We start from the raw sequence: 26,459 nt of genomic DNA on the forward strand, positions 1-26,459 counted from the left end.
AATCCTCCCAGGATATTAAAAAGTGAGTTCTGACTCAGCATATCTGAGAAACAGCCAAAGAGTCTACAAGCTCTTGGGGGACCCCAAGAAGGTATGAGAATACAGGAATCCACCCTCAACTCTGCAGGCCAACGTCTAAAAGGCCAGTCCACTTGTGACCTTATACATGGTTTCAGGTTCAAGAACAGAGACCAACCTTCAAGCTTACTTCAGGGAGCCCAGAGAAAGCTGGTCAACTCTGACAACTGTCACTGCCTGCCCTCGTTTAAAAAATACATCCAGGGGTGGGGGTACAGCCCAGTGGTAGAGCACATGCTTAGCATGCACGAGGACCTCGGTTCAATACCCAGTACTTCCTCTAAGAATAAATAAATAAGTAAACCTAATCACCTCCTGCCACCAAAAACAAAAACCAAACAAAATCCAAAAATTTTTATACTTTTCCCTTCATAGAGTAGAGCTTGATCTCCCTCTCCCTGGGTGTGCTGGGCATAAAGACCCTTGTCTAATGAGCAATGTGGCAGAAGCAACAGCGCAGTGTCCGAGCTTAGGGCACAAAGATCGTGTGGCTTCCTCTTTGCTCTCTCCTTTCAATCATTCACTCTGGGGAAAGCCAGCTGCCAAGTCTTGAAGACACTCAAGCCACCCTACGGCAAAGTCCACATGGCAAGGAACAGAGGTTCCAGCCAACAGCCACACAAGTGAGCCACCTTAGAAGTAGCTTCTGTAACTCCGGTCAAACTCATGGCGACTGCACCCTCACAAGAGAGCCTTGAGCCTATACCATCCCACTAACCTGCTCCCAAACTCCTGGATGGTCAGAAACCCTATGATGATAAATGTTTAAGTCACTGAGTTGTGGGGTGGGTGGGCTAATCGTTACACAGCAAGACCTAAAAGATATAATGATCCCAGACCAACCACCTCCCAGGGCTCCAGAAAAGCCACCTTCTCGTTCTAGACCCTTTGTCTATGCCATCCCCTGAGCCCCCCGCACGCCGCAAGACAGAGGCACTCCAGCCAGCCAGTAAAGTGTTTGCCATTGGGTTTTCGTTTGGCTGGTTGTGTGTACACAGTGTATACAAGTTGAGTTGTACAGAAGCCCAAGAGAGAGCAAGAGACAAGGGGAGGGGGGAGATGGGAGCAGAGGGGTTAGGAGGGGAGAGAAGAGACTGATAAAAAATAGAACCACATCCAGATGACAATGGGGTGAGGGTAGGGGTGGGGAGGGTGGGGGGGCAGACACAGACAAATCGCAGTAGAAAAGGAGTGGGAGGAGCAAAGGGAGGGGACCCTCCCCCCCCGACCTCCCCAGCCCCCCGCCCCAGGTATGTACAATAAATAAGATTAAAAATAATTAACAAGATGCATTTTCCCCCTCCCACCCGACACCAAATGCCCTGGGGAGGGAATGGCCTTTAGCAAAGATCTTGGCCTGTAAGGGGGGCTTGGGGGGGGAGGGGGTCCCCCAGCTCTCTGAAGCCGCCCCGCCCCCCTCAACCATACATAGACTTTTCCTATACATTATGTACAAGGTGGAGGGGGCTGGGGCTATGGCCGTGGAGGGGGGATTGGGGCAAGGGGGAAGGGAAACCGTTACTAAATAGACATTTATACATATATATAAATAATTTCTCTGTACACCGGACAGTGGGAGGAGGGGGGAGGGAGTGGAGAGAGCTTGGGAGAGGGGGGAGTCGAACTCTGAACCCTGCCCTGTTGGGGCAGCATGGACACACCCTGACCAATGACCCCCCCCCACCTTCCCCGGCACCAGGGCCCAGGGGTTAGCTCCTGAGGGCACAGTTCTGTCCCAATTCTCGGTTCGTGGAGGAGGTGGCCCCACCCCCAGGCTGGGCTGGGGTCACCCGCAGCGGCTGTGGGCCTGTGCTTGGGCCAGCAGGTCGCTGAAGGAGTCGAAGAGCTGTTCCAGCCACGGCTGGTTCCGCATGCACTGCTGGACCACCTCCTCCTGGCCCAGGTCCTCAGCGCCGCCCTCGATGGCCAAGGTCTGCAGGGGGTGGAACATGGAGCTGGGGTGGGAGGGGGCTGGGGTCCTAGGGATCAGTGTCCCATGGGGAGGCAGGTAGGGAGCTGGACTCCTGGGTCTGAGGGAAGAAGGGCATGTGAGGTGGGGGCGGGGGGAGGGAACCCCCAAGTCCAGGGAGGAGCCTGAATCCCAGGGTGACACATGCGCACTGCGGGTGGGCTCACCTGGTCCCGGCAGCGCAGGAAAGTGTGGTACTTATAGTGGTGGAGTGAGTGGTAGAGCGTGTAGTATCCCGACTTGTCCAGCTCAACCTTAAACTCCTGGGCAGGTAGAGTGCAGAAGCCTCAGCTCCCCCTGTGCCCAGTGCTAGGCAGCCCCGCTCCCTGCTCTCCCCACGCCGCCCACTGCTTCCGGGGCCCCGGGCCCACCTGGGCTCGGACCACGCTCCTCTTGAGCTTGCTGAGCGTCTTGCGGTTGTATGGTTCCCCCGCTGGCCGCAGCCGCACGGCCCCCTCCTCGGGGGAGCCCTCCCCACTTTGCTCCACTTGCAGCTGGGGGAACGTGTGCAGGGCGTCCTGCGGGAATCCCATGGGGTCAGAGGGGACCTCCCTGGACCTACACACCCCAAAACCACCCCCCAGTTCTCAGATTTCAAGTGGTCAGATGCCTCGGTTTCCCCTAGGGAACTGCAGATCAGGAAAGACACTTGGGAGTCTTGGTGTCCTCCAAGGACAGCGAAAACCTAGGCATACCTGGTGACCCTTAAAATGTGCTTTGTGGCCAGATCCAAGCTTCTCAGAGACACCTAACATCCCAGGATTCAGAGCTCACATCCTACTCAAAATTCTAAGAGCCTGAAATCCAGAATCCCTTGTGCCAGGCTAACCGATCCCAGAAGTATAAAACCAGACTAATAGTCCATCCATTCCATGATTCTCAGACCTGTTCCTCATATTCCACAATGGAATTCTTAACCCTAACATAACATCCGATCCAGACTTCTCAGAGCCAGACTAACAGTCAATTCCACGATACTCACAGTCATCCTAAGATCCCACCCAGAGTTCCAGAGCCACATTAACATTTTACCCCATGTCTTCATAGTCAGATTAACATCTCTCCAAGAATTTTCAGAGCTAGCCTAAAATCCATCCCAGAATTCTCAGACCTAGACTAACATCCATCAAGAACCCGCAGGGCCAGACTAATGTTCCATCCCAAAATTCTGAGCCATCCTAACATTTTAATCCCCCAATTCTCAGCACCACACTAACATCCTCATCAGAATTCTCAGAGCCAGATTAATGTTCTTTCCCAGGATTCTTGGAGTCACCCTAATATTCCACCCCAAAAGGGAAATTATGTAGATGACTTCATATTGGAGCCTGAGATTTGAAGAGCCTGAATTACATGGACAGAGAACCGCTCAACGCTGTGCCCCAGAATGAGGTCTAGGTATAGGCCCTAGTCTACCCTTTGCCCCCAGGCTTGCACTCCATAACCATGCTTTGCCCGGCCTTCCCAGCTCCCCTCCCAGACCTTCATGTCAACCTGGCCACACTATCCCCATTCCCCTCCACCTGGGCCTGCAGGGCTGCTGGGAACCCAGAGATCCCCTCTCGACAGCCCAGTCCTCCACTACTGTCTTGGCCAAGCCTGGCTCTTCCAACGATCACCCACTCCAGGACCTGATGCTCTGGGGACCAGTGCAGTGGTTGACATGCATGTGTCTCCTCTGTGCCTGACCTCGGGGCCCCAGACACCTCCCTTTCCGGCCCCTCAAGCACCTGTAGGGCTGGGCTCAGCGACAGCCGCTTCAGGACTTTCTTCTTGTGCTCATTCAGGAGACCGTCAATCTTCCGCATGGGTGGGAGGTACAGCTCATCTGAAAGACAGGGAGGGGCGTCAAAAGCGCTGCTGCCCCACAAGGCACAAGGGCAGAGGAGGGGTTGGGGGCTTGGGGTCTGGGCCCCTGGGCCTCTGCTCACCATGTGTGTCCTCCAGAGCCTGGATCATATCCGGGTCGAGTGCTGTGCTCACCAACATCTCCACGTAGCTCCGGTACATCTCCCGCATCGCCCGAGTCTTCAACAGACGCCCAGGCACTGCCCGTTCTGGGAAAAAAGTAAAATGAGACATGGACCTATTATTCCAACTTCCTCTGAGGCCGCCTGTATGACAGACAGTGTTCTAAGCCCCAGAGACCTGAAGAGAAATCCGTGCTCTCAGGGAGGTCCAAGTCCGCTGGAGAACACTATTCAACACCAGTACAATACACTGTATTGGTGAATCACAGCTCAGCCTGACAAGACTTGGATGGCTGTTAAAGGTCACCCGGGAACTGAGCCTTGAGTGAACAGAAAGAGGACTCCAGGCTGGCGAACTTTGTGTTCACTAGTTCCGTGCAGCTTCAATAAAGTCTAAAGAAGCAGCAGAAGTTGATTTGCAAACCAGTGAATCAAGTCCGAGAGATCAGATCACGAAAGGCAAGACTGAGGGAGGAGACTGGAGCTGAGACCACACAAGTCAGTGCAGCCCACACCCCCCACCCCAGGCTACGTGGGGCCTCCAAGAAGAGGAGGAAAGGGCAGAGGCTTTTTCTGGCAGGTACTAGGGAGCCACAGGAGAGCCATGAGCTAGGGACAGGCGAGGGTAAGTGGAGAAAGACCACTCTGAGGCCGTATCAGGATGGACTGGAGGGGTGAGACCAGAGGCCGGGGCCAAAGGGCCAGGGCTGTGGTAAAGAGCAGAAGGGACAGGGCGGTCAGAGAGGGAGGGGCAGGGCTGGGGACTTTCCTGCCATGGAGGTGAGGGGTGCGCCTGGAGGCTCTGGCCTGGTGGCCGGGTAGCCAGGGGGGCTGTGCCTGAGCCAGAGAAATTAGGACAGCTCAGTGGGAGCTGGAAGGTGGCTGGGGGAAGAAACAAATCTGAGGCTCATGGAAGTTGTAGGAGATTGCCAAGTGAGAGGCACAGAATGAGCAGCAACAAGGCCAAGCGAGGGACTTGAGGTTCACCCAACAGAAAGCCAAGAAGGAGCATCGTCAGGGGAAAAAGAAACAGGAGGGCTATGTGTGAGAAAACCCCAAAATATCCCTGAGGAAGAAGCATGAGAAATGTCCACTTGATTTATCCACGTGGATGGACCTTGCTGACAGCCATTTCAAGAGGCCAGAGTGACCACTTGGCAGCGGGAGTCAGACCCCATCAAGCCTTGGCCTGAACCCTCCCAGGCCTCTTGTTTTGCTCGTGATAAAATCCTTCCAGTGGGGCCACAAAGCCCCAGGCCCCTGGTCACTCCAAGATCTGGTCCCGTTCCTTCTCTGCCCTCACTTCCTCCAGCTACTGGCCTCTTTCCCGATCCTCAGACACGCCCAGCCCAGAATGTTCTCTCCCCTAGTCACACCACCCAGACCTTGTTGCATTCAGATCTCTGCTCCAGGATCACTTCCAGAAGCCCTACTCAACTCCCTGCTCCCCTGAAAACATCACCCAGTATTCTGCCTGGCTCCTCTTTACTGGATTTATTTTTCTCTACTGCCTTTAATCCCACCCGGCCTTACACTGCTGATTTTTCATATTGTTCCATATCCTATTACATAAGATATTTATCTGATTGACTCCCCCACTTAGACTGTAAGCTCCCATGAGGATACATGTTTTTGTCTATTCTGTTCACTGCTGGGACCCCAGTTTCCACACAGAGTAGGTGCTCAATTAACACCTGAAGAAAGAGGCTGAGGAAACTGGACGAGAGTGAGCTAAGAGGGAAAGGAGCCATCACTGCAGCCTCTTTCTAGAACTTTCACTGTGAATCCAAGAAAGTAGAGAGCATCCACTTCCAGACATAGGGGTTCATGAGTCTTGGACCAGCAAAAGGGTTGGTTCTGAGGCCTCTTGGTCTGGGCAGAACCTTCAGGGCACCCAGACAAGAGTCAGGCTCTTCTTACCCTGGAAAGGGCCCTGGTCAAATGGGGAGAAGGGAGAAAGACCCGGACCCAGAGAAAGATACTGACCCTTGGCAGGGGAACTGCTTCCCTGAGGGTAGAGTTCAGTTTCCCCCCATTTCCCAGCCTCAGAAAATTCAGGGCTGTCCACCTATGTTCAGAATAGCATTAGCCAAAAAGTGGAAACCACCCAAATGTCCATCAATTAGGGCATGGATAAACACAGCAAGGTAGATCCAAGCAATGGGATAGTATTCAGCCATAAAAAGGAAGGAAGTACTACAAACAACTACGAATAATAATAAGAAATAAGCTACAAGGATATACACTGTATAGCACAGGGAACACAGCCAATATTTTATAGTAACTTTAACTGGAATACAATCAATAAAAATACTGAATCACTATGCTATACACCTGAAATTACTGTAATATTGTAAATCAATTATACTTTAATTAAGGAGAAAAAAAGGGGGAGGGTAGAGCTCAGTGGTAGAGCACAGGCTTAGCATGCATGCACGAGGTCAAGGGTTCGATCCCCAGTACCACCTTTAAATTAATAATAATAATAAAAATAAATAAACCTTATTACCCCCCCCAAAAAGGAATGAAGTACTGATATATGCTACAACATGGATGAACCTCAAAAACATTATGTTAAGTGAAGATGCCAGTCCCAAAGGACTGCATGTTATACAATATCCCTTATATGAAATGTCCAGAATAGGCAAATCTATAGAAATACATTTACTGGTTGTTTAGGAATAGGGGAGGGGAGGAAGGAGAGTGATGGCCAAAGGAAGTAGGGTTTCTTTCTGGGGTGATGAAAATGTCTAAAATTAATTGCCAGTTGGATGCACAACTCTGTGACTATATTAAAAGCCAAAGAATGATGGGTTTTAAACAGGTGAGCTACATTGTATGTGAATTAAATGTATAATTTGTTCCAGAAGAGAAGAAAATTGAGGGTCAGAGGCAAGGAAAAAAAGACCTGCAAATCTGGGCCTTTGGTCAAACTTCTCCTTTGCTGTACCTTCCTCTGTCTCAGTTTTAACTGCTTCCATTTGGCCTGACTGAGCACTGACTGCCCACTTAAAAGACTACACTTCCCAGGCCCCCTTGCAGCTAAGTGTGTCTGTGTGACTAGTTCTGACCAATGGGATATGAGAAGAATGTCGGCCACTCCCAGATCTGGCACTTAATAGGAAGGTCAGCCATATCCCTACCCTGGGGTCCCTTCCTACTGGCAAGACTGCGGCTGTGGGGCTCCTGGACTGCCTCTGACCACGCGGTGAAGGACAGCATGTTGCAGGGCAGCAGAGCAACCAGAGGAAAGGAAACTGGGACCTTGGACAACCTTGAGAAGAGCCTTTTCTACTCCACAAACCTCCCAACTTCAACAGGGCTTTGATGGAAAGAGAACTCCATCTCTGTCATTTGACTAGCTGTATGCTTAGTCTCTGCTGAAACGGCTACTCTTGCACTACACCTGAAAGAGTCTGTGGCCTTGAGCAAGTCCTATCACCTCCCAGAGCCTCCGTTTTCTCATCTTTAAAATGAACGTAATTCCACAGCACCTACCTCACGGGTTTACGTAAAGATAAAATGAGCCAACATGTAAAACACTTAAAACAATGCCTGGCACCTAATAAGTGATCAATGAAAGTTGGCTGTCACATTTACTTTACATACATGTACATGTATTTTTTTTCTTGTGATTGCCATCATAAATAAACCAGACATCATTTTAAGCAATGGAGCTCACATCTGGTGCCCATTACAGGCAAGTTCCCTCCTACATGCTTTATTGTGAATACCCATTTTGCTTTATTATTAATCATTCTACAGGTGAGGTCACTGAGGTACAAAGAGGTGATGCTCCTTCCCTGGAGTCACCAGTGAGTCACAGGAAACACTACCATCTCTGGGCCTCCAGGATAGATGCTGGTCCCTCATCTTCTGCAGCCCTCAGAACCTGCCTGACCAAACAGTACAGCGTTGGAGAACAGAGCCTGGGGCTCCGCTAACTCAGGTGGGACGCCACATTCCAGCTGTGCTGCGCTCTCTTGGTGTCTCAGGCTCCTCACCTGTATTTGAGTATCTCAGATTTGAATAGTATTAGTATCCACTTCCTAAGATTACTGTGAAAAAGCAAGTAAGTTAATGTACAGAAAGAACTTACAAGACAGGTTGTCATACACTAGGTGCCACAGTACTGTTAGCTATTGCTACTGTTTTTAATTTACATATTATTACCGTGACTGTTTGCTCATGTTACCTGGAGCCCTCTGGACAGCCCTCACCCATTATCTCCCTTTCTGAAGGCCAAGGAGCTTCCTCCCATCAGCCATACGATGGCCTTACCGTCCTCGCTGGGTGCCCCTGGGGATGATTCCGAGTCCGAGGAGCTGCCTGGTGGGCCCCCGCCTGTCGTGTTGCCTGCCGCCTCTTTCAGCCACTTCTTCCTCTTCTTGGGGGGCGGCTCGGCCTTCACCTTGGTGGGCCGGGACTTGGGCAGGCGGGAGGTGGCGGGCTGGCCCGCGGCGAGGCTCCGATCGGGCCGAATCTGCCGGCTGCCAGTGCCCCGCTCGCCCCGCAGGGGCCGTTCCCCACGCGTTGCCCGCTCTTTCTCCTTCTCTTTCTGCTTCTCAACAGGCCGTGGAGGGGATGGCTTCTCAGGGGCAGGGGGCTCAGGCACAGCCGTCTCCGGCGTCTGCTCTGGGGGCTTCTCAGTTGTCGTCTTGTCGGGCGTCTCGGGCTTAGGAGGTGGTGCCGGGGCCTTGGGGGGAGGTGCAGAGCTGCCCCCAGCGGAGGTGGGGCCCTTGGCCTGCCCAGATCGTCTGGAAGGGGACATGGAAGGGACTGCAGTCAACAGCCCCTGAAGCCCAAATTCTCCTCCTGGGGTACCCCCACCCCTACCACCTAGCCCACAGCTCCAAGCCCAGAACCAGCTTCCCTCTTGTTGAGTTGGTCTCTATTCTCCTCTCTTTGGGTCTCTGTGCCCCAACCCCACCCTGACTCTTTCCCTCTTGCACATTCCATCCCCACCCCTGTTAGCCCTGTCCACCACCTTGCCGCCTGGCCCCTGCAGTACCTGACAGGCACTGGGGGCCGGTGCCAGGGTTTCCGAGCACAGACCCTCACATAATCCTTCTTGTTGACGTTCTCCAAGAACTTGACATAAAGGCGCTGGTACCGGTTTTTCGCGTCCCCGAAATACCCCAAATACTATGGAAAGAAAGAAGCATGTGAGGACTCCTTTATCCGTCCCAGCCAGGCAGCCCAACACCCTGTTCCCACCCTGCCCTGGGCCACCACAGCAGCTACACGGGGCCTGCTGGGAGGTGGAGACCCCCTACCTGACATATCTCAGACCCAGGGGGAATCAGAGCCATGTGGGAGGGGGATCCTGGCTTCCACACTCCCCCCACCTTCCCCGGAGTGCCTCGAGTCCAGGCTGCAGGCTTACATTACTGGTGGCACAAAACTGCCGCTGCCCATCCTTGATCTCCGGAGTGAATTTCTGCAGCAGTGCCTTCTGGACTCGCCAGATGGGTGGGGGCTCACGCCCAGTCTGCAATGCCAGCTGAGGAGGGGCACAGCAAGGCGGGCAGGGTCAATCCCCAGTCCTGCCCTCCCGCCCCCAATTCCTGGCCCTCTGTCCTCCCTCCACACCCCCTTAGAGAAAAGGCATCGTAGTCAACAAGCATCAACGAACATCCAGCTGACAGATATCTTCTGGCCTCCTGATGCTCTCAGCTCTGGGGATCCAGCTTCCGCCTTGCTATGGCTTCCCCAATACAGAGCTTCCTCGACTCACCATGGGGTTCCACCCCAGTAAATCCATCGTAAGTTGAAAACATCGCAAGTCGAAAATGCACTGAATACACCTCATCTACCGAATATCAGAGCTCAGCCCAGCCTACCTTAAACATGCTCAGAACATGTACATGTGCCTACAGCTAGGCAAAGCCATCTAACACAAAGCCCATTTTATAATAGTGTGGAGTAACTCATGCAGCTTATTGAATACTGTACTGTAAATGAAAAACAGAATGGTTGCCTGGAATAGAAGGGTTGTAAGTGGATCAGCTGTCTACCCTTGTGATTGACGGCCTGGCTGACCAGGAGCTGGTGGCCTGCTGCTGCTCGCTGCCCCTGCCTGGCATCATGAGACAGAATTGTAGTGCGTGTCATTTGCCCAGGAAAAGATCAAAATTTAAAATTCAAAGCATGGTTTCTGAACGGAATGCATATTACTTTCACACCATCACAAAGCTGAAAGATCCTAACTTGAACCATCGGGGACTGTCTACACTCTCAATCAGGCCACTCGTTCTTGGGCTACAAGGTTTTAGGTACTAGAGCTTTACAGTGGTATGGTATAAGCCATCCACATTACTCAAAGACATGACAAAACCTAAGCACCTACCATCTTTTGGATACGGTATTGGGCCCCGGTGGTGAATGAGATGAACAAAGCCTTTTGGGGGTCTTCATTATAGAGGTAACAAGGCAGACAAGCAAATAAACAAAACAGCTGGCGGCTTGTGCTAAGAATAGACAGGTGACAGGTTACCGGAGACCACTGATTTCATCAGCCTGTCTATAGCATGGTAGTACACAATGACAGAAACGCTTCCACATCTCCACTTCCCCCAGCACACTCAGACCCCCACCCTAAGGCTTGTGTGCCCCAGCTGGGCACTGGGAACCAAAGGATGTCAGACCCAGCACCTGATGTTGGGGAGTGAGGGGAGCAGCAGGGGAGCCAGACAGGCAGGAAAAAATAACAGCACAAGTAATAAATGTGCTAATGGCAGCTGCCCCAGAAGCCTAGAAGGAGGACTTTGAACTCAGTGTGAATCCAAGAATGCTTCCTCGAAGAAGTGACACTGAAATGAGTCCTGGAAGGACCATGCCTTCCATGAGGGGGCTGGGTGATGACCAGGGACTGCCAAATAAAGTAGGTGACAACTGTGACTCTAGAAGAAAACTAACAGATGCAGGTAAGTAAAGAATAAGAAATACAGTAAGAAACGTGCACTGGACTTTGTGATAACCCAGAGATGAATTAGGGGCAAGTCCTTGCATCCAAAGAAACCATAGTCAAGTGAGAAACAGGATTCAGATGATGAGTACTCCAGTTGATTAATTATGGCTGCCTTGAATGCTAAGCTTAGCAGGAGTGAGTGCTGGGATCAATTGGTGATGTCTGCCACCGGCAACAGCTGCAGCACTGGTGCCTGAGTGCCAGGTACTCGCTATCCATTATTGGTTTTTGGTCAAATGCTTTTACATACATGATTTTCTATATCCTTCAGATCAGCCAAGGGAACAAAAAGGAGGAGTTACAATAACCTGATGAAAAAGAGGTCCAGCAGGATTCTGGGCTTAAGTCTCATCATACAAGAATGAGGCAGGATGAGCGGGGTGGGAAGAGCTCAGTAGTAGAACGCATGCTTAGTGTTCAATCCCCAGTACATGCATTTAAAAAAAAAAAGAAAAAAAAAGAAGAGTGAGGCAAGATGAGACAGGAATATGGGCATCCCAACCACGTGCTTTCCTCCAGGATACCATGGTTCTCAGCCCTCCCTCCTGGCTCCCTCAGCCCATTTCAAAACCTTTTCAAAGATTCAGTTCATTTACACCCTGCTCTGCTCTAAAACCTTCCAGGGCCCCCAGTGCAGATTCCACAGCCTGGCACAGAGCATTTGCCTCAGTTTCCTTTCTTTCCCGCACCCCTGCCCAGCAGGCAATCCAGACCCTCAAAGCTCAGCAGACAAACCCCAGACTTTCTGACCTCAGGTTTCTGCCTACACAAGGCCCCCCACCAGGGATGCCTTTTCCCCTCTCAACGTGGATATAGTGTTCCCTGTTCCAGTTCTCAGGATTTTTTAAAAATTACATCAGAGCACACTCCCATCCCCCAAGCCAGGGGGGAGCACTCCCTCCTGTCTCTTCCCACTTCCGATCTTCCTTCTCTAAGGAGCTGGCTGGTTCTCTAGTTGGACTTAGGGCCCTTGGTTCACCACATCCCGATTGGACTTGGCTTCTTCCCCAAAACCACTCTTCCTCCCAGGATCCCCACCACCCCCTAGTCATCGGGCCCAACCCCTTGGCATCATCATCCTTGCCTGCTCCCCAGCTAGGATCAGCTACTCCCAAAGCCACGTCCTTCCTGCTTCTCCTCATACCAATCATATCACTGGCCACACCCACATCCCCTTACTAGGAGATTGCCCTGCCTTTACCTCTGCTAAATAGAAGCCACAGCTGATTGGAGGAGACCTGACAAGAGGCAGCCAATCAACAGGCATATCACAAACCCCATTTTGACTCCAAATGCTATGCTGGACCAATCAGATTCTCTTCTGGGAATCTGAACTGTGAGAAGCTGAGACAAGAGCAGGAAGTAGCAAGATGTAAGTGAGCTAGAAGCACCCAGCCTGGTGTTAAGGAGAAAGCTGCAGGGTTCATTAACAGGAGAGTCAGCATCACAGAAGTAAGGCAGTGGACAGACTGTCACAGGACGGCACACCTCCCCAGCCACCTCCCTGCTGGTTGGGGCCCTGGCAGCAGCCAGGCAACCCAGAGCAGATTCTCAAACAGGCACCCATTGATCTCACCCCAGGATCATCTGAACCCTGCCCACCTTCCCAGCCTCAGCACTCACTGTCCAGCCCCCTGACCCCTTGCACATCACAAACATAAAGCATGCCTCACCACAGAGGGTTTGCACAGATTCTTCTCGCTGCCTAGGCTGCCCTCCCCACACTTTTCTCCATCCAACAAGCTCTTACATGCTCACAGTTACATGCCCACAGTTTACACCCTGCTAAATCTTCACCATCTCCAGGAACTGGGAGTTAACATTATCACTCCCATTTTACAGGTGAGGAAGCAGAGATGAGGGTGCTGATCCCACACTGTCCAATTTAGTAGCCCCTCCCCACATGTGGCTCTTGAGTACTCGAAATGCAGCTCACTTAAATCAATACGTTCCATGAGTACAAAGTAAACAGTGGATTTCAAAGACTCAGTAATCAGGAAAGAACATAAAACATCTCATTAAGGGAGGAGGGTAATGCTCAGTGGTAAAGCGTGTGCTTTGCATGCATGAGGTCCTGGGTTCACGCCCTACTATCTCCGTTAAAAATAATAATAAATGAATGAATGAATAAACCTAATTACTTCTCTCCCCTCAAAAAAAAAAAATCTCATTAGCTTTTTCCACACTGACCATATGGTGAAATGATATTTAGACATGCTGGGTTAAAGAAAATACAGCCCTGTGTTTATGTGTGTATATATCTCACAAAACTTTTAATTTTTAAAAAACATGGGTACGACAAAATTTAAAATAACATGTATGGCTCATATGACATTTCTATGGGACTGCCATTGTTCTAGGGCAAACTATGACCCGTGGCCCATTTTTATAGATCTATGAGCTAAGAATGAATGATTTTTACATTTTTTTTTTCAATAATGGAGGTACCGGGGATTGAACTCAGGACTTCATGCATGCTAAGCATGAGTTCTACCACTGAGCTATTCTCCTTTCTGGTTTCTCCATTAGAAGATTGTGAGAAAGAAAAACAAACAAAAACCAAGAATCCACGGCAGAGACCCTACGTAGCTTGCAAAGCCTACAATATTTACCGTCTGGCCCTTTACAAAAAATGTTTGCCAAGCTCTGCACTAGAGATTTGCCCAAGATCACTGAGATCAACAACAGAGGCCAAGTTTATAGGGCATCTTCTGTGTGCCACCCACAGTCAGGGCACTGGACAAGCCAGAATGCCTGAGTTCTCACACTGTGTGAAGCAGGTACCAATACAACCAGCCCCATTTTCCAGATGAGGAAACTGAGGCTCAGGAAGGGTCAACATCAGTCCAGCTGGGAAGTGGCAGAGATTCAAGCCAGTCAGGTTAACACCAAAGCTGGGCTCTTAATAACACCGCCACCAGCCTGCTCTGACTCCAGGCACATGAACAGGTCCTCATCTGCGTGAATGGCTCAATCCTGGGGCTGTGAGTCCTCAGTTATAACACATACTCGTGTTGTATTTTAAGCATCTGAGTCCTCGCCTGGCCCCCTCCCCTGCCCCATGCCAGCTGGGCGATGGTATCAGATGGCCCTGGCTCCAATCCTGGCTTGGCACCCGCCAGCCAAATGATTCTCTCTCTGAACGTGAACTTCCTCATCTGTAAACTGGGGACAGTCATGGTCTCCACCCCAGTAGCCCTGTTCACTTGGCCCGATGCTGCAATCAGTGTTTGACAGAACAGACACAGAGAACAGCTGACTCTGGTGCTGAGAGAGTGGCTCCCAGTGCCAGTAGAACTAGGTGCGGGTCCAAAACTTATGAAAGTCTGGGAAGCCTACTTTAGTGCTCTGAGCCTCAGTTTCCTTCCCTGTAAAATGGGAATAGTAATCCCTATAAAGAAAGGCGATTACAACTATAAATCTTACAGACAGATGGTGATGATGGTTGCACAACAATGTGAATATACTCAATGCCACTGAATGGTGCCCTTAGAGATGGTTAAAATGATCAACTTCGTGGCATGCATTAGTTACCATGATTAAAGAATAAAAAAGATTACGCTGAATTCTGACTGTGATGTACCCCTGATCCTATCCCGAGTGTTGGTAGCTGTTCCGATCACCGTGTTCATTTGACATCTTTCCTGCCTGTCCCAGGCTGATGGCCAAATACAAGTCTTAAGGTTAAAATGAGAGGATGTATACACGGCACCAGAGGAGTGAGAACATCGTGAGGGAAGCAGGAGGGCTGGCCAGGGAAGGACATCAAGACTCAAGGCATTGGGATTGTTCCGGTCGCTGGCTGAGTAGTGGGGGATGTGAGTATTCACCCCAGCATTTTGCTTTATAATTTTGATGGTTTTGGGGTTTTGATACATACAAACGAAACTTTACAAGAGATACATATCAAAAACCACGTTAAGAAGATGATAAAAGTGTGGGTAAAAAGATATGGTCTGGGATGGGGGGGCAAGGGGAGGGGCAGAATATGCCAGAGCGGAGGGGAAGTGGGACCAATCAGGAGTTTGATGCTGGTTAAAGTTGGGTGATGGATACAACACAGTCCTGGTATCCTACTTTTCCCACAAAAAAACATGAGAAAATAAGAGGAAAAAGCATATTCGGTTCATCTCAACAAACATACTTCACAAGGTAAGGTCATGATAGTCATTATCCTTACAATTAATTAATTTCACAATTTTTTCTATAATTTAGAAGGAAAAACACCCAAGATAAAATTAAATGTGTTAACATACATCCAGGACCAAACATGGTTCCTGCCCCAGAGTCAATACCCAGTCTGGCAGTTACTAACATAAAGAAGGGCCTTAGCCTTAGATGTCACCATCAGGTGACAATGGCTTGCTGACCTACTCTATCTTATGCCCTGTAAGAAGCACTATGCAGGCATCTGATGTCACCTACTCTTGTCAAGCTCTTTTATTAACCCTCTAATCCAATTCTACCTGTCCAATGAACAAAGTACAGCAAAGGTCAGTATACCTTTTCTATAACAGGGCGGACAAGAAATATTTTTCGCTTTGTGGGTCACCTAAGCTCTGCTGAAACCACCCCACTCTGCTATTGTACAGGGAAAGTAGCCACAGAGGATATGCAAATAAATGGGAAGGGCTATGTGCCAATAAAACTTTATTTATAAAAACAGGCAGCAGGATGGATAGGGAGGGGGCGGGGGAGGAATACTCCCCCTGCGTGGAGAGTAACTGCAAGTAGTGAATGGTCTGGTGTAGGTAAGGTGTTTAAGATACAGTCTGACATAAAAGTGTTTCCAAACCACAGGCTATTACATTTACAGGTTACGTGTGTGCATTTTCAGTAAGTATGTCATGTCAATGCCTCCCGTTTCCATCTATAAGGACAAGTCGCCTTTAAAGCATCCCTTAGTTGGTGTTAGAATCTTCGTAAGATCAAGCCCTGATCTTAGTACAACCCTAGCACGCAGAGCAGAGTGCATACAATAAATCTCAACCACCATCATATCTTATGTATAGGTAACACACATACACACCCAGATAACGTCCCAGAGGCCGGTGAGTCCACGCTGGTTCAGCGGGTCACCTCAATCAGCCCCATCAGACTGTCAACTCAGAAGGCCCAGAGGGCCTCTCAGCCAGGACTGTACCTGCAGCCCCCAGCACTGGCCCTGTCACCTAACAGGCGCTAAGTAAACACTCCAGTGGCCATAGCATTGGGCCCTGTCGACCGATCCGACAAGGACTCACCTTGAGGGAAGGGATGTCCTCAGCGCGGATGACGAACTCGTCGCGCTCCCGGAAGATGCCCTCCCCGCCGCTCTCGCCGGCCTCCTCGTCCGTCTCCCCGCACACGGCCGCGGTCTCCTGCTTCTTGGCCAGGTGCAGGGGCCGGGCGTCTGGGGGCTCGGGGTCCTCGGGGGACGGGGCGGCGGGCTCCTCAGGTTGGGGGGCGGCGGCGGGCGGGAGCGGCGGAGCGGGCGGCGAGGGCAGGGCCGGCGGGGTCGGCGCGGGTGGCGGGGGCGGTGGAGGCGGTGAGATCGGTGCTGGGGCCACCAGCGGGGGTGGCGAGGGCAGGGCTGGCGGCTGTGGCGTCGGGGCTGGGGGCGGTGAGGGCGGGGGCTTCTCCTCCAGTAGCGGGGGCTCTGGGGGCGAGAGGGGCGTCAGGGCTGGATGCCTGGACTCCGAGGCCCCCTGGACCCCACCCCCAAGGCTAGGCTTCAGAGCTTCAACCTGCTGCCCATCAATGTCCCACAAGTCCCCACTCACATCTGCTGTCAGTGAAAGGCCTCCCTGCCCATTCCCCCTGGGTCCCAACACAGCCCTCTTCTGGCCCTGCACCCCAACATACCTCCTGATCAAACTAAGGTCTTTACCTGGCACCCATCTCTCCCACCTTTTATTCCTCTTCTGTTGCCCTTCCTTCTCCTTCAAAGCTCCTGCCTGCCCCTGCTCACCTGTCCCCTCCCTGACCTTCAGTTCCCACCCCCTGTTCCCAGACACCTCCAAGAAAGCCTACAGCCGTTTAACTTCTCTCTCCAATGTCCTAGTGAGCCTTCCTATTCAGACATGCTGCTCTGTTCCTCCCCATCTTTCCCCAGCCTCCCAAAAACCCTTTGTACCTTAGGGTAGTTCTGTCTTCCAATACCACTGTTCAGTGTCCCCACCACAATGGCCAGGAGGCCTCTGCAGTCCCATCAATGCCCCCTCCCATCTCTAGCTCCCTCCTGCCCCCCAGCCTAGTCTCTATGATGCTCCTGGCCCTGCCCCAACATGCCTCCTAGCTCCCAAATACCATTCACCACCTGAGCACCATTTCTCTTGTCCCTGAATGTCCCCCCACCCGTGCTAACAGCCCCTCTGCCCCTTACTGCCTCTCGGCTCCCCAAGAGCCCTTCAGCCACACCAAGGTCCCTCCCTGAGACCCCTTCCCAGCTCCAGTGGTTATTTTGAGCCCCTGAAACCGTCTCCCATCTATAACGCCTATTTGCCTCCTATAATGTCTCTGTTGCCTGAAAGCCCCAGTGTAGCTCTTACCTCCCATTCCTTAACATTCCTTCCACTTTTTAAATCTCTCCCTCTATGACTCCAAGTTCTCTTTTCCTGATAAGAGATCTCCTCCTCCTCCATCCAAGCCCTCCCATGTCCCCAGCCTTCTCTCCATTTTCAACATTGTCAGTGCCCTCTCCTTCCTGGTAACTTCCCATGAAATTCTGTAACACCTCCCGTCTCCTAACATTGCTTCTGCTCCATCCCTGTGTCCTTAGCTGAGTCTCCCTGACCCTTTGTTCCAAGGTGCTCTCTCACCCCAATGCTCTCTCCCATTACAGCAGATCCTGGCAGTCTGCTTAGAACCCTCGAGGGTTTCTCATCTCTTCCCTTATCATCCCTTCAGCCTCTTACTCCATTTCCCGCTTTCTACAACCTCCCAGACCTCTCCACTCCTTAAGACTCCTCTCAGCCCCCAAACCTCCTCATCAACGGCTCCAAATGCCCTTCTCCAAACCCTGACTCTTTCATCCCCCCAATGCCTCTTCCCCCTCCCATCACAGCCCCTTAAATTTTGTCCAAATCTCTCGCAGGACAGAACACCACCCAGACCTGGCTGTACCCCAGCCCTTCCCTATGAACCCTCACAAGATCTGACTAGTCAATGTTAACATTTCTCTTTAAACACCCCTCCCCACATCTCTCTGCCCCTGAAACCCTCTTCTGCCCTTTGTCACACATCTCTAACTCCTAGAGGCCTTCTCAGGTCCCATATCCACCACCAGTTTTAAAAGCTCTCCCAGAACTCTGTCACCTGCCCTGTCCCCCAGTGTTCTCCAATGCCCACCTTAGGGTCCCTGCTATTCCACTTAGCACCTGTGGGCAGATTAGAAAAAGATGCCTCTTTCTCAAAACGTGCTCTCAAGTAGGAAGCTAGCCTCATAAATATGCAAATCTCCATCATCTGCAATGTGACCAGTGCCAAACCTACACAATCAGACCTGGTGACGCGAAGGACAGGGAACCCCTGAGCCCACACCACCTTCTCAGAGCTCACCAGGGGTGCCGTTGCTGCTGGCACTGGGGAGCCCCGGGAGAGGGGGTGGCCCTGGGACTGCAGCCTCGGTGGCCAAGGGGGGCCCATCCGGGGTAGAGGTGTCCTTAGGCCCGGCCAGGGGCGGGTCATCGAGGGCAGAGATGGCTGAGGAGATGCTCTCTTGCAGGTCTCGGTTCTTGGCAACAGAGTCTTCCTCATCCGAGGAGAAGGAGGGCAGCGTCTCGAGGTTCCGTTTCAGCTCCTCATCCAGCCGCTTGCAGGGTGAAGGGCAGCCGAGCCCCAGCCCCTCACTCTCGGCAGCCTCCAGTGCGCCTCCCAGCCCAAAGGCACTGGCAGGCGGCGGGTGTGGCACGGCGGGGGCAGTTGGGGGCTGGGGCTGCAGGCCTCGGGCCGGCACAGAGGGCGGCACACTCTTGGGGGGGCTGAGTGGGGGTGTCAGGCCGGCCTGGTAGAGCGGCGGGTGGCGCTTGCCTGACTTGAGAAAGTCCAGGAAGGAGGCCATGAAGCCGGATTTCATCTCAGGCTGCTTCTCCTCCACCTCCTTGATCTTGGCCTCGATCTTCTCCCGAGTGAGGCTAGAGTCCAGGCTGTTGTGATCAGCTCCTGATATGGCATCGCCTGATGAGGCTCCCAGACCCTCGCCGGCCTTGGGCACAGACAGCTTGATCTAGGTATGGGGGCGGTGGGGAGTCAGGGCCCACGTGTCCGGGGCCCCAAGTCCCCTCCTCCCTTAGGCCCAGGAGTCTGGGGCCCCAGCCCTCACCCGACTTAAGAGCCCTAAGTTCTAATTCTCAGCCTATAGAACCTGAGAATTCAAGCCCACAGACCCCTTGACTCTGATTCCAGAATAACAGGACTGGGGTCTCCTTCTCATTAGTCACTGACCCGCCTCCCTCAAGACCCAGGAACCTAGGACCCCCGACTCATAGTCCTGTAGGATCTATAACTTAAGAACACAAGCTCTAACCCCCGACCTACCTCTAGACCCAAAACTTTCAATTCTCAGATCTCCCTAACAGTGGAACCCTAGGGGTTTTAAGAATATAAACCCCCATCATGCCCCCTAAAGCTCAAATGTGGCCCCAACACTCAGGCATCTGGAACCCAGTCCCCCTCACCTTCAGTGGCTTCAGGGGCTCCAGCCGAGTACCCCCTGCCTCTTCAGCCTTCCTGCCCCGGCCTCGGCCCCGGCCCCGGGGTTTCTTGGCCCCGTCTGTAGGTGTGGAGGCCGAGGCCAGCCCAGCGGTGGTGGGGACCTCCAGAGGGCGAATCCGGGGTCTACCCCGGGGCCGGGGTGGCCCATCCCGCTTGGCCTTGGTGGGCTTGCGGCCACGGCGCCGGGGTCCATCAGGGCCTGGGTTGGGAGGACAGAAGTCGATGTCGCCCAAGGGTGAGAGTGCTGGGCGGGAGCGGCAGCTGGACACCAGGTCGGGCAGGCGCCGGGGGTTGAGGCGGATGTCGGCAGGCACATCGGCCTTGTCCTCGTCCGCCTCGAACTCGTACTCCTGGGCATACAGCTTCTTGGGTGTCTGGAAGGGAGGGTCCCGGCGCCGCAGCAGGTGGAAGGAGGACGTCTTGAGCAGCTTCTTTGGCTTGGTAGAGCAGAAGATGGGTGAGGTCAGGCCTCCCTTGGGCTCTGAGGCAGGTGGTGGCGGTGGTGGAGGGGGCGGTGGGGGCGGTGGGGCCGCCTGGTGTGGCCCACTCTGGATCAGGCCCAGAGGCTCGGCATTGACCGTGGAGGGCAGCTCAGGCGGCTTGTTGGGGTCCAGGCCCAGGCCGGGGGTCTCGGGACCGGCTCCAGACGCCCGACTAGGGCAGTAGGGCCCATAGGGATCATAGGCAGGCGGTCCTGGGGGTGGCCCGGTCCCCGCCTTGGGGTCACCCTCGTCCTCAGGGGGCCCAGCCTTGCCATAGTCGTCTGTAGGCCCTCCGCCAAACATCTCCTCCATGGTGGGAAAGAAGCTGCGCTCCTCATCTTGGAGCAAAGAGTCAGGAAAGCAGATGGAGGTGAGTGGCACAAAACGGGGGGCCTTGGTGCCTTGTGGGCTAGGGCTGCGGTAGGCGCCTGAGGGATCCTTGCCCTCGTTGTTTGGTGGGCCCACACCAGTGTCACCAGGCCCAGGGGGCAGTGGCTCCAGGGCCCCAAGTAATTCCTGCATGGCACCGGGTGGCTCCAGGCTCTCCTCGGGTCGCAGGCGGGGGCTAGGGGCACCTGGCTCCAGGCCATGGCTGCGGAGGTGGGCCTCAAGCTGGAGGGGCATGGGTGGTGGAGGTGGAGGGGGCGGCGGTGGGGGCTGGGGTGCCCCATCACGGGTGGCCGGCTCAAGGAGATGGACACCAACTTTGGGAGCACTGGAAGAGGGGCTGGGAGCGTGGCTGAGGACCGAAGGGAGCAGCTGGGGGGGTGGGGGAGGCAGCACCAGTGGTAGATCAGGGCCCCCGGCCTCCAGGAGGAGGCTGTGGGGGGTAGGCTGGGCAGACTGGGCCGAGGGAGGTGGGGGTGGGGGGCTCTTTTGGAGGAAGGCCCCCAGCTCCTTGGCACCTGCCCCATAGTGGACCACAGAGGTGGCCAGCCCCTCGGGGGTCTCGCCACCCCGTTCTGGCCCTTTCTTCTTCTCCTTCAGCCTCCCCAGGCCCAGCTCCAGGGCTGCCGTGGCACCCTCGTCAAGGCTGGCGCTGGTTCGGATGACACTCTGCAGATGGTACCTCTGGGGGTCTTCCTTGGCCAGCTCGTAGGGCGTGCCTGGGGGACCCCCAGCCCCGCCACTCCCCCCAAGTCCCTTGGAGGCATCCGCTGCCCCATCTTCGCCCACCAGGCCATCTGCCCCTGAGGTCCTCGGGGGGCTGGGTGCCTGCAGGAGGTGCTGAATGAGGAATTCTTCATCCTCAGTGCGCTCAGCAGGAGGCCCACCAGGGCCAGCCAGCAGCTCAGAGCCGTCCCCCTTGCCCTTGTAGCCACCTGCTCCAGCTGCGTAGCTGCCAGCTCCTGGGGGGGCCAGGAACGGGGCCGAGGCCAGGACGGAGCTCAGGTATTTGCCAGGGGCTCCTGGAGAGCCAACTCCAGGTGGGCGGCCGGTGGCAGGCGGCGACTGCAGCGGGCGGATGATGTGAGAGGGGCTGGCCTCTCCGCCGCCCCCCAGGGAGCTGGGCCCCCAACCACCTCCATGGCCCGAGAGTGCTGGCGAATGGCCAGTACTGTAGCTGAGTGAGGGGCTGGCTGTGGGTAGCCCCTGGGAGTGGGCGGCTGGTCCTGGATACGGCTCACCCTGAACCCCATAGAGCTGCCCCTGCAGCTGGTCTGGGGAATAGCTCTGACATGTGGCTAGGCCAGGAGGCGGGGGGCCATTGGGGGGCTGTTGGGGCCCCCCTGAGTAGCTAGGGCCCTTGCTCAAGTCCTGTGCTTGACCTCCTCCAAAGCTCTGCCCATAGGCCTGGGGCCCTAGAAGCCCTTGGGGCTGACCAGGGGAATAAGCCTGGCCCCCAGCCCCAGCAGCCCCAGAGGCCTTCCCAGGGGCATAGGCAGCTGCAGGCCCACCTAGGCTCTGGCATTTGGGCGTGGCAGTCGAACGGGGTTGTGGGGGCCTATTGGCACCACCTGCAGCTGCCCCATAACCACCTTTGCCTGTCTTATAACCAGGTGACTGAATGATGGGGCGGTAACCTCCACCACCACCCCCTGCCCCACCTCCTCCTGCTGCCTCGGGGCCTGCAGCCCTGCCCGAAGCCCCGGCCGTGGCTCCACTGGGCCCAGCCTTGCTAGGCTCGCCAGCGCCTGGGGAGGGCTCCCCACCACCCAGGGGGCTGCAGGCCAGGTTGGCCCGGTGGCCCATGGAAGGGTAGCTGCCTCCGCAGCTCAGGTAGTGCTGGAGGGCATGGGCTGGTGGCGGGGGTGGAGGGGGCTGGGCACTGGCTGGCCGCTGGTAGTGCTTGATGACGGTGTCCTGGCGGGGCAGGGCCCGCTCGGGTGGCGGTGGGCCCGGGGCAGCACCCGAGAAGTTGTAGAGCTGTGGAGAGGATTGCTCGGCGGCGGCGGCAGCAGCGGAAGAGGAAGCCAGCAGGTTGAACTGAGTTGGGAGGTGGCGGGGAGGTGGGGGTGGGTCTGGGGGGCCAGGGCGGTAAGGGGGAGTTTGGGCTGGGCCAAGACCAGCGGGCCCCAGGACACCACCCCCTGCCAGGCGCTCAAAGCCTAGTGAGGAGGGCACCGTGGGTGCCTGCGAGGGCTTCAGGTGCAGTACGTCATGAGGGGACAGAAGCCCATTAGCTGGGGGACTAAATGGGGGGTCCTGGAGGCTGAGAGATGAGGGCACTGGGAAGGGGCGGCTGCCAAAGGAAGCCGGGTGCTGATAGGCCGACAGGGCAGAGGAGGATGGAAAGGTGCTGGAACCCGGCAGGGCGCCTGAGATGAAGAGCTCCGTGGGGCCTGGCGTGTGCATGGCTGGGGATGAGGGAGGAGACCATAGGTCAGAGCTGACCACAAGCCAGCCCCACCCAGGCCCACCTGGGCTGGCGATGGGCTTACCTGTTTGCCAGGAAGGACTGCGGAACTGGGAGAGGAGAGAGGAGGCAGAGGGGCCAGGCTGGGGGCCCCGGGACTCCAGGGCCGAGATGAGGTTCATGACGGAGGCGTCGGGCCCTGCTGAGCCTGCGTGGTGGAGGCCAGTGTCGAAGAGTCCAGAGAGGCCTGGCAAGGGTCAGGGGGGTAGAGTCAGCTAGGTGGGGGATAGGGCAGGGTTAAAAGGGAAAAAGAGCAGGCCAAAGGCACGCTGGGTCAGGAAAACAGGTTGGAGGGAAGGGTCAGGTTCAGAGAGGAAAAAATGGGCAGAGATAAGTTAGGGAGAGAGTAGGCAGGATGAGGTTTGATACAATCATAAGAGTAAGGAGTCCAGGAGGGGAAAGGTAGACAAAGTAATAGAAAAATCCAGCAGTAAAAAATGTGGGAGCAAAATGGCAGAGAGTCCTTTTGGTCCATGAGAGGTCAAAGGATTCAGGCAGTTCCAGAAAGGGGAAGGCTTGGGGTGACTGGAGCCACTGGGAGAACCAGAAAACAAGTCAAAAGGGGGTGAGTCAAAGAGAGAGAATGCAGATTAAAAAAAAAATGGAGAGGAATAAAGGGAAGGACCCAACCTAGAGGATCAAGGATCAAATTGGACACCACAGTCTCGTAGTAGATCCATCTAGGAAGGAAGGCAGCAGGATCAAAGGAAGGGAGCCAATAGGAAGCGTTAGAAGCAGGGCCACAGCGGAAGAATAAGGTAGTGTGCAAATCTAAGGGAAAGGGGGAGGGTCGAAGAATCGGAGCCAATCAGGAAGAAAGGGAATCAGGAAGAAAAGAATTCAGAGAACCAAGGAACCAAGAGGATGGGCAAACCCAAAGGGCAGGGATTGGGGTGGGCTGGAGAAGCGGAAAAGCCTGGAAGAGAAGGTGGGATCTGAGGGCTGAGAGGACGCGACCAATTGGAGCGAAAGAGGCGGGGCCAGAAACAGGGGCGGACGAATCCAGCGTGAAATTAAGCAGCCCCAGAAAAACCAATCAGAGGAGAAGTAGCAAGGGGCGGGCCAGGACGCAGAGCACAGCCAACTAGGAAGGGATGGAACTTTAAGCAGCCAATCAGCTGCTTCGGAGGGAGGGCCAGCCCGGGGGGCGGGACGGGGGCCGTACCTGCCGGGTGGTGGTTGGTGGCATAGCTTTGCAGTGGGTGGGGGGCCGCGTAGGCCTGGCGGTGTAAGATGTCCGTCTCGGGGTGCGAGGTCCTGGAGCTGCCATAGACCAAGCTGGGGGGAAGGGGGAGATGTTAGGATATCCTCTGAAGCTGCCCTCAGAGAAGGGAACTAGCAAATCCCCGGGGGAGTTGGGGGGAATCTTCCAGCTGACTGGACTGGGGGTTATCCTAAGGAACTTTGGGCCCTAAAGGAAAGAAGACAAGGGAACCGGAGTGCCCACCTAAAGAGCCATAAAAATGGTCTCCACTCGAGCCCCAGGAAATAGAGCCCAGATAGCCTCACGTTTACAAACACAGGCATGCACAAGGAGACAAACAGGGTCAAGAGTCAGAGAAAGAGCCTTGAGTTGAAAATGTGAACCTCCTTCCACAGCTCCTACCCAGCAGGTGACACAAGGCCCTGGGGCCAACCCTTGAGGGACGCCCCCTCTTCTTCAGACATGTGGGAGCACATAGGCCCTGAACCTCATGGGATGGTGCATACCGAGGCGGGAGCAGGAGGCAGATTGTTACCCAAACGGCAGGGTTGGGGGGCGGGGAGGGTACAGGACTCGGGGAAAGTACCAGGTACAAGTGCGGACTTGAACACCTTCCATCCCCCTGGGTTGAAATGCATGGGCCCATGCAAAGCTAGGTATGTGTGCAAACCAGTATCCAACTCACTCGTGGGGAAAGAAAGATACAGAGCGAGGAGTCCCACATGGAAAATACTAACACACGTGGGGTCATGCCTAGCCATGCTGGGAAACCAGGTGTGTGGGGGGAGGGGGAGGGGCAGGTGAAGAGTGAGGGCGTGACACAAATAAACAGCAGGAAAGGGGCAGATTCGCAGGTGAACAGCCTGCCAGGTACGCACACACTGGGCCCAGGCTCACACACACACAGCCACACACCCGGGAAACATCCGAATCTTCCTATGCAACGGCCCAAATCCATGGCCCAGACTCAGGAGGTCAAACACTTCATTCCTCGCCATTAACTAGAATTCTGTCTTTGGGGGTGGGGGAGTTCAAGGGGGCGTGTCCCAGATGCCAGGCCCCCCCCTTACACACACAGAACCCCAGTTTAGGAAGGGGGCGGGGCCCTGTGCCCACTCTACGCGCGGAATTTCGTGGGGGGGCCCGAGCAGCGCGGTCTCGCGCAGTCCCGGAACAATAGGACCTGGGGGGGCGCGCCCCCCAGGTCTGCGTTCTAATTCTCTTTTCCTTCCCACCTTTGCAAGAGCAGAGCCCGGGGCGCGGGGGGAGGGGTCAGCAAGCCGGGAATCCAAGGATGGGGGGAAATCCAGGCCTTGCTTCGCCAGTCCCTCCCACCTTCCCAAGGCCTTCCCGTCTGAAATTGTTTTGCACCCCCATTTTCCCGCTGCATCTCTCTCTTTGCATGCCGTAGCTGGCTTTGGCGGAGTTTGCAATTTGCAAACTGGGGCGGCGGCGTTGTTGCAAACCGGGGAAGGCCGCTCCCTTGCAAGCCGGAGGGGAGTTTGCGATGCACGCGTCGCCGGGCGGGCCTGGCCCGGCTGGGCCCCCACCCCTTGGCCCCTTCCTCCAGGCCACCCTCGGCTCCTTACCTAGCTTTCGCTGACCTCTCGTAACTCCATCCCGCCCCGGCGCCGAGCGGGTCCCCGAAGCCGGCGCTGGGGTAGTTCCTGTCCATGAATTGGCCGCGGTGGAAATTGGGGGGAGGGGGAGGGAGGGAGGGAGGGAGGGGGCGCGCGCGCGCTCTCCTCCGCCGCCGCTCCCTCCGCTGTTGCTTTTTTTTTCCCCTTCTCTCTCTCTCTCTCTTTTTCTTTGCTGCCGCCGAAGGCCCGGGAAGGCCCCGGGCGGGGGAGGGAGGGGACAGGGGCGGAGGGGCGGGCAAGGGAGGGGGTGCAGCCGCCGAGCCAAGGAGGGGGGAAGGGGGGTTCCCCCTGGAGGGAAAGAGGGGGGAGGAGGGACCCCGCTGTCTCCGCCTTTGCCCTGGTGCTTGCAAGAGAGAAGGGGGGGCGCGCGCTCAGGAGGGGGCGTCCCGGGCGGCCCCCGGGTGGGTGCGGGCGCTGGGTGCTCGCTCTCTCGCCGCCGCCGCCGCCGCCTCCTCCTCCTCTGCGCTCACGGTGCAGCCATCTTTGCACAAGGCGGCTGGGGGAGGGGGGAGGGGAAGGGGGGCGGGCGGCGGGGTGTCTGGCTGCGCTCCGCTTCCTCCCACAATCCCGTGCAAATGCAAAAAAAAAAAAAGAG

At 55.0% G+C, this 26,459-nt stretch overlaps 1 protein-coding gene across 2 annotated transcripts; it reads right to left on the reverse strand.

The window, feature by feature from the left end:
- Window positions 1-1,028: 1,028 nt before the first annotated feature.
- On the reverse strand, window positions 1,029-26,385 carry PRR12 (proline rich 12). 2 transcript variants are annotated; one of them, XM_074369240.1, is made up of 14 exons: window positions 25,814-26,385; window positions 24,186-24,298; window positions 23,046-23,207; window positions 19,645-22,961; window positions 18,527-19,172; window positions 16,231-16,625; window positions 9,404-9,520; window positions 9,029-9,162; window positions 8,299-8,774; window positions 3,979-4,104; window positions 3,778-3,875; window positions 2,419-2,565; window positions 2,215-2,310; window positions 1,029-2,011 (listed from the first exon to the last, which is right to left on the reverse strand). In XM_074369240.1, exons 1-14 carry the CDS (start codon window positions 25,897-25,899, stop codon window positions 1,865-1,867), a joined length of 6,060 nt encoding a protein of 2,019 aa, XP_074225341.1. In that variant the 5' UTR covers window positions 25,900-26,385; the 3' UTR covers window positions 1,029-1,864. The 2 variants fall into 2 exon arrangements, with proteins under 2 accessions (XP_074225341.1, XP_074225340.1); XM_074369239.1 differs by having other exon boundaries at window positions 18,527-19,193.
- Between the last annotated feature and the right edge of the window lie 74 nt (window positions 26,386-26,459).

Source organism: Camelus bactrianus, chromosome 9 (genome assembly GCF_048773025.1).
Source record: "Camelus bactrianus isolate YW-2024 breed Bactrian camel chromosome 9, ASM4877302v1, whole genome shotgun sequence".
NCBI classification, from domain to species: Eukaryota; Metazoa; Chordata; class Mammalia; order Artiodactyla; family Camelidae; genus Camelus; species Camelus bactrianus.